At 39.7% G+C, this 19,931-nt stretch overlaps 1 protein-coding gene across 2 annotated transcripts in view; it reads left to right on the forward strand.

Annotated features, from left to right (window-relative positions):
- COG3 (component of oligomeric golgi complex 3) overlaps window positions 1-19,931 on the forward strand; it is a 60,184-nt gene that overhangs the window by 37,672 nt on the left and 2,581 nt on the right. For both annotated transcript variants that reach the window (XM_043891711.1, XM_043891712.1), the window contains exons 17-22: window positions 2,333-2,453; window positions 4,910-4,998; window positions 5,108-5,242; window positions 11,167-11,242; window positions 16,077-16,204; window positions 16,972-17,070. In XM_043891711.1, coding sequence (XP_043747646.1) covers window positions 2,333-2,453; window positions 4,910-4,998; window positions 5,108-5,242; window positions 11,167-11,242; window positions 16,077-16,204; window positions 16,972-17,070 — 648 coding nt within the window. The remainder of the gene's footprint in view (window positions 1-2,332; window positions 2,454-4,909; window positions 4,999-5,107; window positions 5,243-11,166; window positions 11,243-16,076; window positions 16,205-16,971; window positions 17,071-19,931) is intronic.

Consider the following 19,931-nt stretch of genomic DNA (forward strand, 5'->3'; position numbering starts at 1 on the left):
GAAATTTAAAACGTATTTCCCAGCCTGAGCTTTCATATTCTTTTGTGATAGAGGAAATTAGGAAACACGTCTAACACTAGACACATGTTTAAGTAAGTTGTGGTATATTCCTTACAGTGAAATATACAGATGTTAAATTCTAGAAGAGGGAATGGTAAAATTTAACGTGAATATGTTAAGGTAGAGACAAGGCACAGGATACGAATCAGATGATAACTATGTAATGAGTATATTCATGTAAAAAAGTAGTGATGAAAGGTTTTGGGTGACTGTAGATGATTTTTGTTTCTTCTCACACTTGTCTTTATTTTCCACATTTTATACAGTGCGCATGTATTTCTTATATTATCAGAGGGAAATGACCTAATTTAAAAAATTCACGTGCTTATATCCTCTTGTACCACTGTCCCCATTTTAAAGGGAAGAATGAAAGCCCTTTTTATAATTATTTGGCCTTTCCCCGACACCACCTGTAAGGCCATCCTTGCATAAGGCCATTGTCTGACTCTGTTTCCTTCATATTATAAGGTACTTAAATATATATGAGGAGACCTTCAATTTAGTAAGAATTAGCTGATTTATTTTCATAACTAAGTGTGCTTTTCATCTTTCAACTTTTGGAAAAGTGATCAATGCAAATGTCTTAATGTGTTGAGACTTTGTTAAGGCAAGAAATTTTCTTCCATACTTAAATTGAGCACCTAGTATATCAGTACACTAACACGATACTATTTGCTGAATCACAGTAGCTTCAGCAAAGTAAATCCAATCTATATGGTACTATTTTCTCCTTCGGAGCTGTTAGTTCTTTTGAAAACAGAGCAATTATTCAAAACGGGTAGCATTTCCTACTTACCCAGTGCTCTGTGTTCCAGAGTGCAAAGTGAGTTTCCGTCAGGTAAATCACACGTGCACGTTGATTCGTGTCCGTTCAGGACGGTGGGAAGGAGAGAGAACAGCGGAGTCACTGTAACGGCCTCTTTAGAGCTGGCACAGCGCGCCTCGCTTCACCGTGCGTGGCTCTGTTGTGCTTCGCAGATAACTGGGGGGTTTGCTTCTGTGTTTTACAAACTGAAGGTCTGTGGCCACCCTGCATCAGACACGTCCGCTGGCACCATTTTCCCACAGCATTTGCTCACTTAGTGTGTTCGTATCACGTTTTGGCAGTTCAGTATTTCAGAGTTTTCATTATTGTATTTGTTATGGTGATCGGTGATCAGGGATCTTTGATATTACTGTTGACTTGCTGTAGGCTCAAATGATGGTTATTTAAAAATACTTGATTGCTAAAGATGGTTAATATTTTTAGCAATAAGTATTTTAAAATTAAGGTATGTATTTTGTTTCTTTAGACATAATGCTGTTGGCCACATAATAGTATGGTGTAAATGTAACCAAAAAATTTGTGTGACTCGCTTTGTTGCGATAATCACTTTATTGCAGTGGTCTGGAACCAGACCCGCAGTGTCTCCAAGGTATGCCTGTATTAGTTACTGAAAGACATTATTCTTTTCCTAATGCAGAGTAAGGTCATTAAAAATATTTTCAAAGTCAGTCTGTCTTGGATAGCAGCAAGAAGGAGCAAACATAGCCTTGCTTTTCTTAATATACAGACTCTTTTCTGAAATGAGAGCTATGGTGATTCACTATTTTGGAAACTGGGTCAGAGCTTTGAGAGCTGAGCTTGAATCACAAAACTCTTGAGGATGTGTCCTGAGAGGGTAAAAGGAAATGCAGGAGTGTCTGCACTTCCTCTGTGAGGTGTAGGTAGTCCGTTCTCCATTGCTGGCAGGGTGATTCAAAATGACCACCCCAAATCTTTTTACATTTGGAGGCTCCTTTTGTACTTTTTACATAAATACCAATATTTCCGATATTTTGAATATTGAAACCACTTTGACCAAACAGTGAAAGCTGTGTTACTAGGAGAAACCAGGAAGCTGTGAGAGGTCAGAGTCAGGCTCAGGCTTTGCGCTCTGCTTCCTGTGCTGTGCTGTTCTTGGGCCATATTGCCTCTGCTCTTTCTGCACCAGGTTAGAATAGACTTGACTTCTAACGGGGCTGCTTTTACGACCTTTTGTCTGGTTTACTTTCTTGGTTTTGCTAAGTAGAGTAGATGATAATAAAAGCTTGAAGTAAGATTTTTCCAGATAGTTCCAACATGAAAATATGATAGAGTTCATCGCACAACAGAGGAGTATTGGTACCATGTAGTTATGCTAAAGGCAAGTGACCTAGATAGATTAATGTTGAGTTAATAGCAAACGTGTTATATGTATTCCTATTTTTACTTAATCTATGATAATATCCATTTTTCTGTCTTACAATTTAGACTCAGATTGATGGACAACTTTTCTTAATAAAGCACCTTTTGATTCTTCGTGAACAAATTGCTCCATTTCACACTGAATTCACCATTAAGGAAATTTCCCTGGACCTCAAGAAAACTAGAGGTACTTCATTGCCTTGGCTGGCACAGTTGGGTGTGTCTGACCCGTCCAAGTGTGGCAGCACAGGTTTTTAGGTTTATTTTATGTTCATCTGCAATTTTTTATTTTGCATGCTATGCTTGCTGAGCATGTTGCTTGTTCATACTAAGCTGAGCTGACAACATCCTAGTTACATCTAACTTGCTGTGTTTTCTTTATAGAGAGAACTATATTTGAGCATTTCAGCTTGCAGTGGAGTATGACTTCTCTTAGATCTGCCACATATTACCATAACCAGTTAAAAAATGAAAGATCACTGTAATAATACTTAAGAGTGTCAGCTAACTGGAATGATTTTAGACATTGGGTTGGGTTTGTCAGTTCATAGAAACTCAGGAAGCCAGCTGGGTAAAATCAGAAGAATGAGTCAGGTTCTTTTCCTGGTCCATCATTTCCTGGTTCTTGTGGTTTTAAATATGTGTTTTAGCTTACGTACCCCACGTAAAATGAGCAGAATCAACCCGTCACGATGCTTCACCAGATTATCAAGATCATTAAGAATGAAAATGAATGAAAATATGTATGTGTTTTTGTAAGCTTAAGGTGCTTAAATAAACTTAAGTTGTATTATTAAATCACCTGGTTAAGTAATTGCAATGATAGGGTCTTGAGTAATAGATATTAAATCATCTTGAGATAGGTGCTTCATCCATACTAATGATTTGTTTCTGACTGAATTAGCAAGTGATGATTTCTGAAAGATTAGTTATTTTTTTAGATGGTGATCTTGAACAGTTAAAGGGTATACCATCAATATCCATCTCCCTTACTTACAGATTTATCTAAACTTTATCTTTTCTTAACCATTTCCAAAGGAGTTAAGCTCTAATGCTTTAAGCCATCCATTTATGAAATGAATGGATTTCTCCCTTGTTCATTGGGAGAATTGTGAAAATTCATAGCCATTCAGATTACTTTTTGTATTCCATAGTTTAGAGGGTCTCTAAATATAGGATTTCCAAGAGGAACAAGTTACTTTCCTAATGACTGCTTATAAAATAGTGGACTTGATACAACATCACTTGGGATCAGAGTGAGTCATAGTAAAACAGCGTATTCTTTTTCATTTCCGAATGCACTTTCCTTTTCACTATAGAGAATACCTTTTGGTTCTGGTGGAGTCTGGATAGTAAGCCTGTATATTATTCGTCTGCTCTGTAAATTTTTTTTTTATAACAGCGGCCAGATTTCCTGACTTTTGCCTTTACAGAATATGCATCATTTTTTTTTTTTTAAGTTTACTCTCATCAGAGGCTTCCATTACCCAAGCATTCTGGTTGGTTTCCTCCTTTCCTTTCAGTGTGACATGTGGGACTAGCACCCTAACCTTGAGGAGTGCCAGGCACTGATGGTCCTTATTTTATTCAAAGGATGAGGTGAAGCAGGACTGATCTATTTTTCTTTCATATTTTTTCTAATTCATAACCTGTTGCTGCTTCGTTCTACTATAGATCCACTGAGGTGTGAGAAAATGAAGTATTTTAAAATTTTGGCAAATTTTGGTTTAAAATGTTTTCCCTACAACATAATGAAGGTTCTGTAATCATGCAGTATGATCACCTACCTACAGTTTTTCAGGTTTCTCACAGAAAGGACAGTGGAAATGAAGACTCATTTACTAAAGAATAATGAATTCAGAATATTGAATCTGATAGGGGATTTTTTTTTTCAGTAAAATCAGTTCACAGTCGAGGCAGGGAGTACAGTGTGGTGTGTGTGTACTTTTAATTCCAGGCTAGAAGCACTTCATGCTGTGCTTTCTCCAGTCTGGCAAGGCAAAGCAAAGCAATGGTCTTTTCTGACTATCACTTAATAATACTTGCTATCTTTACTTTTAAGCCTCTAACCTCTCACGACTAACGTTATATCTTATTGCATTTGAACATCAATGAGACCTGTTAGTACTTCATACAGATTCTAGTTAGTCTGGAGGTTAAGGGGTAAACATGTCCTTTTGGTGTGTTTTTTTTTTCTTTTTTTCTGGCTGACATATTAATTTATTCTCTCTGCTTCGAATGAATAAATTTCTATGCCAGCCAGATCTTAAACAAAAGAAGCTGGGTAAGTATATGAATCTTTTTTTTTTTTTTTAAGAAAATCTTATTTAACATCATTAAAGCAAAGCTGTGAAATTGTAAGGTGTTAATTACCATTTATTCTTTTTCTTTTTTCCTAAAAATAAATAATTGCGATTAATAGCCATTTTGCAATTCTGAGTTGTAGAAAATAATTATGTGTGTGTGAGTACTGTAGCCATCACGGGCGCACTAAACTCACCCACTCATGGAGGTGACTTGGAAATGAAAGCACCCTTGCTCTGTGGTGATAGAGAACGAGTGTATGTTCACACACCGAAATAGTTACGTAACTTCTCTGTTAAAACTGTACATGTTCACTGGATGAGTAATTTTGTTTCACAGATGCAGCATTTAAAATCCTGAATCCTATGACTGTTCCAAGATTTTTTAGGCTGAATAGCAACAATGCCTTGATAGAGTTCTTGTTGGAGGTGAGAAGGAGTCTGTTTCCTTGGTGGTGGGAGAGAAATGACATTCTTTACATGTCTGGTAATTTCTAGGCACACAAAAACAGAAGGAAATTGTCATCTTCTCTTTTAGGGTACTCCCGAGATAAGAGAACATTACCTTGATTCTAAAAAAGACGTAGACCGCCACCTGAAGTCAGCCTGTGAGCAGTTTATTCAGCAGCAGACCAAGCTGTTCACGGAGCCGCTGGAGGAGTTCCTGACAAAGGTATAGACCTTGCTGCATATTTGGTAAAGTAATTTTGACTTCTTCCCTAGATTGCAATTTGAATTACCTTGTGAACTCCTTGGCAGAAGGAAGTAGTAAACCAACGTCTTAACAATCCTAAGAAATCACCGTGTTTCCCCTTACGGAAGCTTTTTGGTTTGGACTTTTAGGTAGGCATGCAGAACTCTCCAGTTTTAAAAGAAATGTGAGTATTGCAAAGCTAGTTATAGCAGGCTCCGGTTAGCTCTGTTCTCCACAGTGTAGGTGTCTGCGTGTGGTTTGGGACTCTCACTTGGATTAGGACCTTCATGGCAGTAGTCACAGACCTATGTGTGAGGGTTTCCCATTACCTAAATGACGGATTTATTTTCCTCTTGTTTTACATGCTGTTCCTACCTTTCATTTTGTATTGAGAATTGAAGATTCTATATCATTGCATTGTTAATCACCAGATATATAGATTTATAATAATCTGTCTATCTCTCTGTCTCCCAGCTAAAATCCATAAACTGGCAAATGCCAGCAAAGAAAAAAACCAGATTATGGCAGTTATGACTTTCTTTTTTCAATCATTGTCTTTAAACCTAAGTTTTGTTGCTAAGGACTTACCTCGTAAAGTTGTTTAAAAAGTTTTGACATTAACTTTATTACCAGACTTGAATTTGAGGACATTTAAAAAAAAATAAAAACATGATAGCCTTTTTTCTCAAATTTGCTTACCTAAGTCTTAAATGGGGACACAGGGTGTATCTATGAAAAGACAAGAGGCAGCTCAGGAAATTGTTCATCGGTAACGTGTTGCTGGGTCCTGTGATAAAGATAGAAGATACTAGTTCTTAAAAATAAGAAATGATACCAAAAAAAAAAGCAAATATAGAAATGGTAAACTATTTTTTTATGATTGGGGTATATTACTTGTTTGGTGGATTTTAGCCTGTTCGTCAAGAATTTGGAATGTGTGCGTCTTCTTTTTTTTTCCTCACTACATAAATTTAAAAGGAGTGTGGTGTAAATGTTTTCTACCAGCTTTTGATTTTTAAAAAATGATGCAAGTATTGATATTTTGTAAGTTACAAATAAGTCATCATAGTTTTTACTAAAACTGTCTTCATGGACAGCTAGTTTGTAGAGTGTAGTATATGTTTTGGGGAGGGCATCCACGTTCATACTGGTGGGAAATGCTAGAGATGAATATTTTACAGTGACAGAGCAGCAGAATGAATCTTCTGATGTAAGCAAGTTGGTTATAATGAAATCTTGGCTTAAAGGGTTTTTTCCTAGAAAAGCACAGTTTTCCTAGAAGTCAAAAGAATGAAAATTTACTGATGGCAGTTGTCCAAGTTGACCTGAGTATAAGTTTGGTGTATTTAATATGTGCTAAGTCGCTTCAGTTGTGTCTGACTCTCTGCGACCCTACAGACTGTAGCCCGCCAGGCTCCTCTGTCCGTGGGATTCTCCAGGCAAAAATACTGGGGTGGGTTGCCATGCCCTCCTCAAGGGGATCTTCCCCACCCAGGGATTGAACCCACGTCTGTTACATCTCCTACATTGACAGGCAGGTTGTTTACCACTAGCGCCACCTGGGAATCTGGTTTAACTTTGTGTATTTTGGAAGATTCTGGACACTGAACATTCTTTAACCGAGTCTGAATTATAGCATGGCTCTGCATGGCCATGCTGCACACTGATCATATAGGTCCTGCTGCGGGACAGGGAGGCAGAGGTCTCCCTCCCTCCCGCCACCAGCTCAGTCTGTGTTGCCCTTCCTCAGTTCATTTGCAGTTGTCTCGTTTTTTGTTTTACAACCCTGGTCCCTCACTGCTCCTCTGTTTAGTCAGACTCTTTAGTAGATACTTCAGCTTAGAGGACCCAGCATCCCTTTTACGTTATCTTATTCCAAATTGGAAAAGACTCTGATGCTGGTAAGATTGAGGACAGGAGGAGAAGGGGGTGACAGAGGATGAGATGATTGGATGCTATCATTGACTCAATGGACGTAAGATTGAGCAAACTCCTGGAGGTAGTGAAGGACTGGGAAGCCTGGTGAGCTGCAGTCCAATGGGTCGCAAAGAGTCAGATGTGTTCAGACACGACTGAATGACTGAAAAACAACAAATTCCAAATTTAGGTTTCTTCCCTTGTCCTCTTGGCATAGAGTGGGTCAAAGGCGAAGATATATACACACATAGGCAACTCACATGCACTGTACACACTAGAGTTCATACAGACACTTGCGATCATTTAAGACATTGTTTCTTAAAATTTGTGGACCAAACATTTTTCATGTTTCATGTTTCACCAAGTCAACATTACTAGTAGTCTGAATAGCAGAGACAGAGTAAATGATTTTAAAACTTTAAAAGGATTTTCTTTGAAGGTAATTCTGCAGGTGCAGAATCTTATACCCCTTTTGTTATAATTGCCATTGTAAGGCAGTCATTTCTTGTGCCTTGATGAATGACTGCAACAAAAGCAGTATTCATTGAGGTAGAAAGGAAACAGTTTTTCATCTTTCATTTGGATGTATGCTTGTAGGTCTCGGCACTTACTGTTTGGATGTAAGCCTCATTAACAAAATGTCCTCAGCTTGTTTCTGAGTTTGGACTGAATAAAATATATATGGATTTGCCATAAAACAAACTATGAGAGTCTGTAGATAAAACATTTTTAGCTTGTCAGAAGACAACCAGAAGACTCCAGGTGTGATTCCAATCCCCCTCACCTGTTGTAAATTGGCTTTATTGTTTATGTAGCTCTTTCCTTGAGCTCTCTTTGTTGAGATGCTTTGTTTTCATTAATTCTCCTTATATCCCCTGTACCTAGAGTAGTTAAATCATCTTCATTTCAGTCTGAGAAATTCAGCCTTAGCATTGTGACCCATTACACATGAGATGAACACTTCTACGACGTTTTTATCTGTCTGGTGTAAACATCCTTCCTGATTTTTTGGGGTCACAGTTAATAAAATTTTATTTTATAAAATAATGAAATTTCTTTAGAGTGATAAAGTTCTAGAATAACTTTGCCTTGTTTCCTGCTCCTTGAAAAATAGCCTTTTCTCTCAGCATCATTTGAATGGTCCTAGAAAGTGCAGTGGGCTTTCCTGGAGGTCAGTCGGTAGAGAATCTGCCTGCAGTGTAGGAGACTGCCTGCAATTCAGAAGACCCGGGTTTGTTCCCTGGTTCGGAAAGATCAGTAGGAGACTGCCTGCAATTCAGAAGACCCGGGTTTGATCCCTGGTTCGGAAAGATCCCCTGGAGAAGGAAATGGCAACCCACTCCAGTATTCTTGCCTGGGAAATCCCATGGACAGAGGATCCTAGTGGGCTACAGTCCGTGGGGTCGCCAAGAGTCGGACAGGAGTGAGCGACTGAGCACCCACGCAGGGAGTGTGAAACTGTTTTCCAAGTGTTGAGGGGTAGAGGTTCATATGAAAACATTTGGGTCAGATATTTTCCAAAAGTAAAAAACTGTCCATACTCTTTTATTGTTCTCGAATTTCATCATATTGAATATTTCTTGAAGCAAACTCTTAAGTAGGGCTTGGGATAGTCAGGAGGGCAGTAGAAAGAGCATAGCGTTTCAAGGCAAGAAAAGTGAGCTGTGGGCCACATTCTGTACCTCCTGACTGAGAGGGGAGCATGCACTCAGCTTCCCCAAGCCTCGCTTTCTGATCTCCACAGAAGAGCGCTGTCGTAGCCCTCCTTTTTACTTAAGGTTGATATGACTGGTGACTCAGATGATAAAAAATCTGCCTACAGTGCTGGAGACCTGGGTTTGATCCCTGGGTCAGGAAGATCCCCTCGAGAAGGGAAAGGCAACCCACTCCAGTATTCTTGCCTGGAGAATCTCCTGGACAGAGGAGCCTGGTGGGCTTCAGTCCATGGGGTTGCAGAGTCAGACACGGCTGAGCAACTTTCACTATACTCTATATGGTGATATATGTATATAACAGGACCGGAAGATCAAAAATAGCAAAGTACTTTCTAAGCACTTGCAGAAATGTTAGTATGTGACAAATATGAAGTGAAGATTGTGCTTTTGCAAAAAAACCTGAATGAAAGTATTTTATAGGAAGTATAATTTCAAAGTTTATAGCTAAGCTAAAAAGTGTTTCCCATGGTGGGACCAGTTTATTCTAAAAACTCAGACTTATTTAGCAGTTTTCATTTCCTCTCAAGCAATTTGCTAAAGCATTGCAAGTTTACTCTTAATGTTCCCTCTGAAGTATTATTAATTTCCTCAGTAACACTATAAATTTTTTTCTGACATAGTGTTGTAATAGAATTTGACCTATAGATTTAATTTCTGTTCTTAAGGAGTTATAACCTAATGGGAAATCAAGATGGATATTATGTAAACATGAAGATGTGTGCAGCAGTGTCATTATGAGACAGTGGGTCTGTCTTCATCCTGTGGGGTTTTAAAACAGATGGGGCTGACTGGGGAAACTGTTTGAGGAAAATGCTCCTTGAGGTTTAACTTAAAGACGAGTATTGGGTTGGCCAAAAAGTTCATTCGGATTTTTCCATACGATGTTAATGGGAAAACCAAAACAAACTTTATGGCCTACCTAATATATTATCTAGATAGTAAATAGAGGTGAATATACAAGTATATACTTGCTTTTAATATAAAAATAGTTCTGTGTAATATATGTCATTATGAAATTGGTTAAATTCTGGAACAGTCAGTGGACTAACAGGCAGGCATTACTATTAAAGTGTAACAGTTGGATACAGAAAAATGTTCAGGACTTAGATTTAAGTGGAAAAAAACAGTTTTCAGAGCACTGTGTTCCTGCTTTTGTAAATGTAGACACATTAGTATGTTTTTATTTATGTTGGGAAATATTGGGGATAATATACACTAAACATGAACATGTTTTTCTTTTAGCATTGTCTAATCCCTAGACAATGATTCACTTTTAAAAGCAGCATTTCATAGTAAAAATAAAGCCATATAGAGGAATTGAGTGACAGTGGAAAGGGGTGATTTTATACACATGACAACATGAGCAAGGGCCTAGAAGTAGTTTCAGGAATGTGAGCTCGGTAGAAACAGAGGACTGGAGAGGTCTGGGTTAACATTATATCCTGTCTGTGCTCATTCTCTGCCTAAATATTTATGTGGCCTTCTCTATGAGAAATCTAAAGAGCTGGTGTTGAAGTCTTTCTAATGAGACTGTCTGCTGAGGCCAAGATCATGGCCTGGACCTTTGGTACCTAGCAGTCCTTTCTAAAAAAGATGTTTTATGAATTTCTGTCTTTTACGCTCCCCAGCTCCACCTTAGCCCCACTGTAGTTTGCCACCTTAAGAACATTCTTGTCCAAAATGCATGGTTTTGCTTCTCTGGACTGATGCTGAGGAATGAAGAGAGAAGTGACTACAGGGTGGGCATCCAGTTTCATACCTCTAACACTGGTTAGTCAAGTGTGCTTTTTGATGCTATCTGAAAACCTTTTTTTTTTTTTTAATAACATTCTCTCTGCCTATAATGAAGAAAAGGACCCTGTAGATATATAAAGGGGATTTTGTCCAGCTCCTATGACAGTTTTCTGATAACATAGGAAAATAATTTAAAGTTAACCTAACAGTCCACTTAAAGAGAGATCTGTTTGGTGTTGATGTTTCTCTCAGTCTTCATTCTTGTCTTCCTGAAATGTTTCAGGCAGAATGCCTCAGGACATTGGTGTGATTTTCTTTTTGCAAAACAGTGGTATGCCTGGAAATCACGAAAGAAGTTTTGCTAAAATATTTTATTGGTTGTAAAGGATTATGGGAAATGATCCATTTTCTCTTAGAGCTGTACATTTGGTTATTGTCATTTTCATAGGTTCGAATGGTGTCACATCTTCTGAGAGCAGTTCTGTTTAATTTGTCACCAGTGAAATGAAACTTCTCTCCTTTTGTCTCCTCTACTAGGTTTCAGCATTAAAAACAATGGCCAGCCAGGGAGGACCTAAGTACACGCTGTCTCAGCAGCCTTGGGCACAACCAGGTATCCACATTTTACTACTGGGATTTCTCTTTTAGGATGTCAGTTAATGTGCATTTATATAGTCTTGCTCTGACAGCTTGGAGTTGGTTTCCTACTCCTGCTGTGGTTTAGGTTAATGCAAGATCCAGCTTGGAGTTGACAGTTCCTAATTGAGCCAACACTACTTGTATTTCAATAAGCATTCCAAGTCAAAGGAAGAATTAAAAAAAAACACACACATACATATACATACGTACACACCCAGTTAAAAATAAAATATGGCTTAGATGAAAATGCTTTGAGTGCACTAGTTTTTGTATACCTGCTTTTCACTGTCTTAGAACTTGGATGAAAATACAGTGTTTGATAGTATGAAATTAATGGAGAGTATGCTACTGTTTCCAAGTATTATATGAAGAAATATTGGACATTATTACATTTTATACAAGTTACATTCTCTTTAATGTTTTAGAGTGTTTGAAAAAAAAATTGTAAAAGTTGTTTGGGAGTTGGCAGGCAATGTCATTGATTGACAGAAATGCTTGAGATGTTTCCTGTCTTAACTCTTTCCTAAATGTAAATTTTTTTGTGCTAGAAGGTTTTTTCCCTTCTTTGGCATTAGATATTAGACATTGAAAATCAAGACTAGTTTTGTGGGTTATTTTTAGTCCATTTTGTGACAGTTTCAGTTGTCATTCAACCAGAATAAATCACTTTGTTAGATTATATGTTTCTTGCTGTTCCTTGGCTCATGTTGGGATAGAGATCCTTTGAATGAGAAGAGCACGATGGCGAAGCAGTCAGTGTTTTAATTATGGGTAAGCCGTGTGCAAGTTGGTAGGAAGTGTTTTGCTTATAGTGAGAAAGCCGAAGGATGATTCCGTCTTAGCAGCCATAAAAGATTGACTGTCTATAGGCACTTAAAGTGGAATTAGGTTTTTAACATGATTTGGCTTTCCATAGTGAAAGAATGTATGTCTGTCAGTTACTTACTTCTTTTGGGAAAAAGAATTGAGGCCATTCTGAAATTTTCAGTTATTCTTATTAGTGCCTCAGGTTAGTTTGAAGTTGAAGTAGAACAGAGAAGAGTAAGAGTAGCTCTGTATCTCTTAGGAAGATTTGCGAAGCATAGAGAATTGTCACTTGTATTTGAATGGAAGGCAGGATTTTATTCCAAAAATTTATCATGGGAACTTTTATAGGTTTGCATTGATTTGTTTTATTTTGCAAATAAACTTTGTGACACGCTTTAGTCCTTTTGTTTACTGTGGTAGAGATAGTGAATGGTATACTGGATTTATTATTTTAAACCTTGTGTTGTATATGAGATTGAAATCTTCGCCATATTATGAAAGGACAGAGAACATCCTTCACCTAGTACATTCTGTCAAGAGACAGAAAACCAGTCTTTTACAGACAATACTGGAAATTCTAACTGTAGTCAGCCTGGTGGCAACCGCTTGTTCTGACCCCTCAGGGTCATCAGCAGGCTTGTCAATCTGTAGCTCAGCACCAGTTCTAGAAGGAATTCTGATTGTTTTTGGATTAACTGGGCTTTTGGCTCAAGGTTTCAGTTACTTGCCGAGCTTATTTAGAAATAGGAGCTGATTTTATTTTGAATGTTAATGTAGATGAAACTCTTGGGTGCAGTAAATTTTTCTTAAAATAGGTAGAAACCAACAAATTGGCATACGCATAGTTAGTACAGCTAAGCCTGGGGGCTCGATGCATAATTAATGTATTTCCTTTCTGCTCTAAAAAGATTCTCTCTTGCTCAGAATAGGGGCTGTCATTTTCTCAAGTGGAATCCGAGTAGAAGTCTCAGTGTTGAGTGTGTGGTGCTCTTAAGTAGCGCTACCGTTGGCATTAGTAAAGCAGGAGTAGATGAAAGGAAAAGGAAGCCGACAGAAGGACTAGATGAAATAGGGCTTACTGTTTTTGTCATTTAATCACTTTGGTTCTTTCTGTGTGAGGAGATGCTGGCAAGTGTTACCAGTGACACTTCAGTTTACCTAGTTGTATCTTCTGCCCCCTTTGGCCACAGGGAGCTATGGCGTTGCTGTCTCTTGATCTGTAACAGGAGAAACCCACACTGAAATGTCAAGGATTTTCGAGCCTTTGGGGAGGGAGCACCAAGAACAGTCTAGAAACTTGTCTTGGACCCCTGGAACCCATGGTTAATGTGGTACATGCAGACTTGATCACATTCTTGGGGTCAATTCATGATGAACTCATGAGATTGAGCTATAATTAGGATGCCAGTTTGTTATTTCAGTCTGGGAAATATACCTTCTTAAGAATTAGGGTACTTTATTTACTGAGCTCCACATATAACTGTAGTTATCCAGGCTTCTGAAAACTGACCAGTGATGCCTCAAATGTATTGGTGATGGGAGGACCAGAGCCTATGGAATTAACTGTCTTAAAGGAGTTTTCATCTGTTTTGAAAAATAAGCAGTTCTTGGATTGTTTGTTCTTTCTTCTTGAGAGCACTGGCTCTTTCTTGCCCTGCTCATCTATAACCCTCCTCAACTAAAAAAATTTTAACGTGGTTTGAAAGTTGAAATGTGGAGAAGTATAAAATTAGAAGTAATTCTGTTCTCCACCTCCAAACTAGTTCTCTCGAAGGTAACCACTGTTCACAGCTGCTTCCCGAACATGTGTATTCTAGCATATATGGACTTGAAACATGTTATACAAATAAGATTATATTATATAAGATTATAATATAATAAGATTATAATATAATAAAAAGATATATAATATACTTATTATAATATAATAAGATATAATATACTATATAAGATTATACTTGAAAAACCTGGGTAACCACTTTTCAGGTAACAAGTTTTAGCTCCACACTCACCAAGTTTGCCTTTTGGTAAGTGTTGAGCTAAAAGACACAAACAAGGCAAAGATCAGGAGAAGGAAGGAGTATTACTTGCGGCAAGAAAGAACACCAGGGATCTTTCCCAAAGCAGCATCTCCCCAGACAGCAAAATTGGGAAAGTTTTAAGCCAAGGGTTACACGTATGCATGAAGGGGCTTGAGCAGAGAATTGAGCATTGAACTGGGGCAGTGGTCTACAGAATCTAAGCTTTAGTTGATTGAAGTCATGAGGGTCAACATCATCATTCCAGCCTCCACCTGGTTGTGGGCCTTACTGCCTGCAGAACTCAAAGATGTGTATCAGATTGTTCTCTGTATCCCTTGAGGACAAAGCTAGTGTTTTGTCACTGAACTGTTGTTTTTTTACTGCTTTTCCTTTGTTCCTGCATTCCCTCACTTTCCTTAAGATCATCAATTACTGAGACCTGTCCAGGGACAAGCATTGTGGCTGGGCTTAGATCACAAAAAGGCTTAGGACAAAATGGCTTCCCTTATGTCAAGAAAACCATGCTTGGTTCTCTTTCTCCAGGGACCTCCTACCCGATCTGCTTACAAAATATCCCCTCCCCGCCCCCTTTTTTAAAAACACTTAACTCTGTACCTTAGAGCCCTTTCTATGTCAGCATATCGAGCTCTACCCATTCTATTTAATGGACACATATATCACTAGAGCACAGTTTCTTTAATAATTCTATTAATATTTAAATTACTTTTAGTTTTTCCTTATACTCTTTAATAAACACACATATCTTGGTGGTATTTTGTGAGCATGTCCATAAATTTTTAGCAGTACAGACATTAAATATTAAAGAGTATGGGTATTTTCAGTTTTGCTAGACGTTGCCCAGTATCTCTTCCAAGAAGTTGAACCAGTTTCTACTGTACTCCCATCAACAGTGGATGAAGGGGAATTCCCTGGTGGTCCAGTAGTTAAAATGGGCTTCCCAGGTGGCTCAGTGGTAAAGAACCCACCTACCAACGCAAGAGACACAGGTTTGATCCTGGGAAGATCAGCCCACCCCTGTGTTCTTGCCTAGAGAATCCCATGGACAGAGGCAGCTGGTGGGCTGCCGTCCATGGGGTCGCAGAGAGTTGGACATGACTTAGCGACTAGAGCAACAACGGGCAACCAGTAGTTAGGTCTCCACAGCCGGTGCCTCAGGGCGTGGCCACAATAACAGTGCGTGAGGTGGCCTGTCTCCCCACTCCTCTGCAAATGTGGACATGCACCACCTTAGTAATGGTAAGCAGTCTGAACTATTTCAGTTGTTTTAATATGCATTTCCTTACTTATGAGGGAGGTTGACCATCTTTGAAATGATTAATCAGTCTTTTCCTTTCTAGCTTTCTAGGTAATTTTCCCTCTTAAATACTTTATACAGATTGCTACTGTTCTTTTCCATTTGTACTTCTTTTGAGACACTATATCTGGGCTACTGATTATTTCAGTTACAGTTTTCTGGGATTCTATTCCTTTTCTGATAATATAGTATAAGAACATAACAAATGGATTTTTAGTTCCCATTAAAGATGTGTGGGCATTGTCTGAATGATCTCATAAGACAGAGAGCATCTCTTACTGTGAGTCAGTAAGAGTCACAGTGAATAAGTTCATTCATTACAAAGTAATTCTTTCTATTGTTTCTCTACAAATGACTTCTAATTTTACCTTACCTCTTATCTCCAAATTCCAAAGGCACCATACTACCGTCCCTATGAATGTCCTGAGCCATGCTGGGGGAATTCTTTTCTGTTTAGCCTTTGTGGTTAGAATTTTATGTATCTAAATACTTAATGAACGTTTATTGGCTTGTGATTAAACTTGATAAATAAACAAAAGTGAAAAAAAATTCTTTGAGGAAATAGTTGTCTTTTGCTGTTTTTCTCTCCTTTTATTCTCCTCTGAATTAAAATGGAAGTACTTCTGTTTTTACTTGTGATACTGAGGAGGCTGATTTCTTTGCAGCAAAGGTCAGTGACCTTGTGGCAGGTGCCTACAAGACGATAAAAGCAAAGCTGCCCCTGACATTGAGGAGTATGTCCTTGTACCTGTCCAACAAGGACACTGAGTTCATCCTGTTTAAACCAGTCAGGGTAAGTTTCATGATGATCTGTGTGAACATTGGCTGGTCTCTTCAAGTGTTCTTGCTTTGTCTAGCATTTTCCTCTTCCTGTAAATATTTGTAAATGTTTGAAAGACTTACAAAGCTTGCATCTGTCTGATTCTGCCCGCCCTTCCCCACCCAGCCCTCATTTTATCTTAATTTTTTATGGTTACCTATGGCCCAAAGGTAATTTCTGCCAAAAAGTAGAAATTAGTAAATGAGTAAATAAGTAATCAGACCTTTGTGTGAGATGTGGCCCCACACTTGAGAGAACAGCATCTCGGGAACTGTGCCCATTTCACTGGTGAGTAGTGGAAATAAATGGCTTGCAGCAACCCCCAGGGGATTAAACGCCAGAGCAGATTTAGTACTCACTGCTTCCAGCTCTGTGTTGAGCTTACATCTTTACCCAAGGCATTGGTTGGTTTTTAAAGTACAATTTATGTGTCTGGGAACTTCATTATCTTTTGTGGAAGAAATTGGTGCTGAAAACTCTTACTCTCTGGAGGGGACAAGGCTGGCAAGAGTTTAGTTTTTTCCAGGAAATACTATCTGATAAGTCTTACTAGTCAGGTTGTGCTGGCATGTGAAATATTAAGTGCCAGTTACATGTCTTTGGTAATCCCCTGGAAGATACGTCTCCTCCACTTGTTTTGGCAAATAGTAGTATTTAACTTCCTTGGTTCTTCATGTTTAAGGAGGCTGAATCTGTTTTCAGTGACTTATATAATACGATTGCCTTTTCTTCTTTCTAAGAATAATATTCAGCAAGTCTTCCAGAAGTTCCACGTCTTGTTAAAGGAAGAGTTTAGCCCTGAAGATGTTCAAATCATTGCTTGTCCTTCTATGGAACAGGTAGGTAATCTGTGTTACTTTTATAACCTTTTAGTTATTTTACTTCAGTAGATAGTATCTTTTGAGTTACCATATTTTGTTGTAATTTTTAAAATTGTACATTATTCTGATGATCAAGATTTCAAGCCTTGAATTGCTTTCTCACGTTTGGTGATGGTGTTCAGATTTTCAATTGCTGCTTTTTTGTTTTTTGGCCACACTTTGTGGCACATGGGGTCTTAGTTCCCCCACCAGGTATCAGACCTGGCCCCTTGGTGTGGAAGCATGGAGTCTTAACCCCTGGACCGCCAGGGAAGTCCCCTCAGTTGCTTTTTAATGCTTTCTGTAGTTGAAAGTTGCTATGTTTAAGATAAACTCTTTGTGGAAGACTCAAATAGTGGTATTTAGGTTGCTGCATAGTTTTGTTTGCAGTATGTATGATAAGAGGCCCATGTTTCAAAGATGTTAGAAAGATATCCTCTTTTTCTCTTCTTCCTAAATTAAAAAAAACTGAATAGAGAGCTCAGCCTGTGTTGACTGTCATCATTTATTCCGTTCTGTCAGCAAACTTTCATTGAGTAGGAGTAGACTGGCGCCACAGAGGATGCTTTGTCTCTGGTTTTAAGAATCGTTGAGGAGTTTAGTATGTGGTGAGGACTAGAGAGGAGAGCAGTAAGGTTGGTGAGCGTCTGATTTGCGTTGAACCTGCAGGGGGAGACTGGAGGCGGTGAGTGTGGTCAGTCTTTGAGGAGTTTTACTGTGCGGAGAGAGAAGAGATGGGGTGGTAACTGGAGGAGAAGTGGGGCCATTTTTAAATTGAGGTATAATTCATATACCATAAAATTCATCTTTTTAATTCAGAGTTTTTGGTATATCCACTAAGTCCTGGAACCATCACCATGGTCTAATTTCAGAGCATCTTCATCCCATCCCAAAGAAAGCCCTGTCCTTTAGCAGATTCTTCATTCTCCCCTCGTCTTCTAATCCACTTTTGTCTCTATGATTTGCCGAGTCTGGATAGTGCATTAAATGCAATCATGCATTTCATGGCGTTTGAAGACTGGCTTCTTTCTCTTAGCATCATGTTTTCAAGGCTCATCTATGCTGGAGCTTGCATCAGAACTTCATTCTTACGGCTGTATGAGTTTCTTATTTTTCAAAGATAAGGTGTCTCTGTAGTTCTTGCATACAATCAGGATGCTTTTTTATAGGTCATTTGAAGTAATTGGGGAGTGGCTGTAGTGGTTGCTGTGGAACACGGCAGACGAGGAGCAGGAGGCGCTGAGGGAAAGAGAGTGAGAAGGCGGGAGGAACCGGGTCATAGGTCCTGGTTGAGGCAGGATCACTGGAGGGGGAGGACGAGAGGGAAGATGAGCTGGAAGATAGTTGTGGGGTCGCAGTGTGAGCTGTGACAGTGGGATCGTGGAGCGGCTGCAGAGAGTGGTAACACGGAGCTGGCAGGTGCCCACGGCCTGAGGAGCTGACGAGGTTGGTGAAAGAAGAGGGCATTAGCGGAAAGGAGCCGTGAAACTGAGAGGTCTCCACCCTGGAAGGTTAGCTGTCAGGGTGTTGAAATCACTAAGAATTCTCACAGGAGTAGTTTTAGAAAAAAATGATAGCGTTCTGAGACCTGCAAAAAGTGCATGGCCAGGTTGCAGCCGAGGAGTGGTTGGTGGAGGAGTGACGCATGGCCTGGTCTGAAAACCAGAGCTGTGGAGGGTGGCGGGAGAGGGAAGGAGAATGGCCCGGGAATGGCAGTGGGGGGCAGGGGGACTCTGGTCCCACCTCCAGGCCCAGTGATCGTGGGCAAGTGGGAGAGAAACAGCCATCACCTGCGAAGGCGGCGGCGGAGGCGTGTCCTGGCGCCGGCGGGCGCCGGGCTGCCGGTCAGAAGGCTGGCTGTGAGGTGGGGAGGAGCCCAGCGGGGTGACTCAGGGGCCTGGGCTGCCTCTGGTGGGCGACACGAACGTGGGTAAAGGTGTGAGGGGAGGAGGGTCTGGCCAGAACACGGAGAGCTCCTGGGTTCCCACCTGACTCCTGCCCGTGAGGAATGTGCTTTAGTGTGTGTGCGTGTGTCTGTGACTTCCACGTTTTGTCGTGGTCACTCACACTGTGCAACTCAGTTGCTTTGATTTTCTTCTCTCTTCTGTTGATGAACCACTGAACTGTTTTCATGACGACGAACCAATGGGTTGCAACCAGTAGTTTGAAAAACACTAAGAGAATCCATCCTCCTCTCTGTTCCTTGATCCTCTGTCAGAACTGTTACATTTTCTAGATAATAATAACAACTGGTATTAGTGACTGCTGACGACCCTGTGTGCAAGACAGCAAAAGAGACACAGATGAAAAGAACAGACTTTTAGACTCTGTGGGAGAAGGAGAGGGTGGGATGATTTGAGAGAATGGCATTGAAACATACATATTACCATATGTAAAATAGATGACCAGTGCAAGTTCGATGCATGAAGCAGGACTCTCAGAGCTGGGGCTCTGGGACCACCCAGAGGGATAGGGTAGGGAGGGAGGTGGGAGGGGGGTTCAGGATGGGGAGACACATGTGCACCCATGGGTGATTCATGTCAGTGAATGGCAAAAACCACCACAATATTGTGATTAGCCTCCAATTAAATAAATTAATTTTTTTAAAGGAAAGGACAATTATAGTTGCCAATAGATCTCATAAATTGCAATGTGCATACTTAATAGTAAATAAAATGCAAAAAAACCCCAAAAACAAACCCAAAAAACCCTTGCCTTTAGAAGGACGCACTGCCAGGCTCAGTCAGCCACAGGTCTCCCCGGGGCCAGGGTGGCAGAGCTCAGGCTGCATCCCTGCTGGTGACAGTGGTGACTTCTCTGGTTTCCCTGGGCCGGCTCTG

Source organism: Cervus elaphus, chromosome 30 (assembly GCF_910594005.1).
Source record: "Cervus elaphus chromosome 30, mCerEla1.1, whole genome shotgun sequence".
In the NCBI taxonomy this organism is placed as follows: domain Eukaryota; kingdom Metazoa; phylum Chordata; class Mammalia; order Artiodactyla; family Cervidae; genus Cervus; species Cervus elaphus.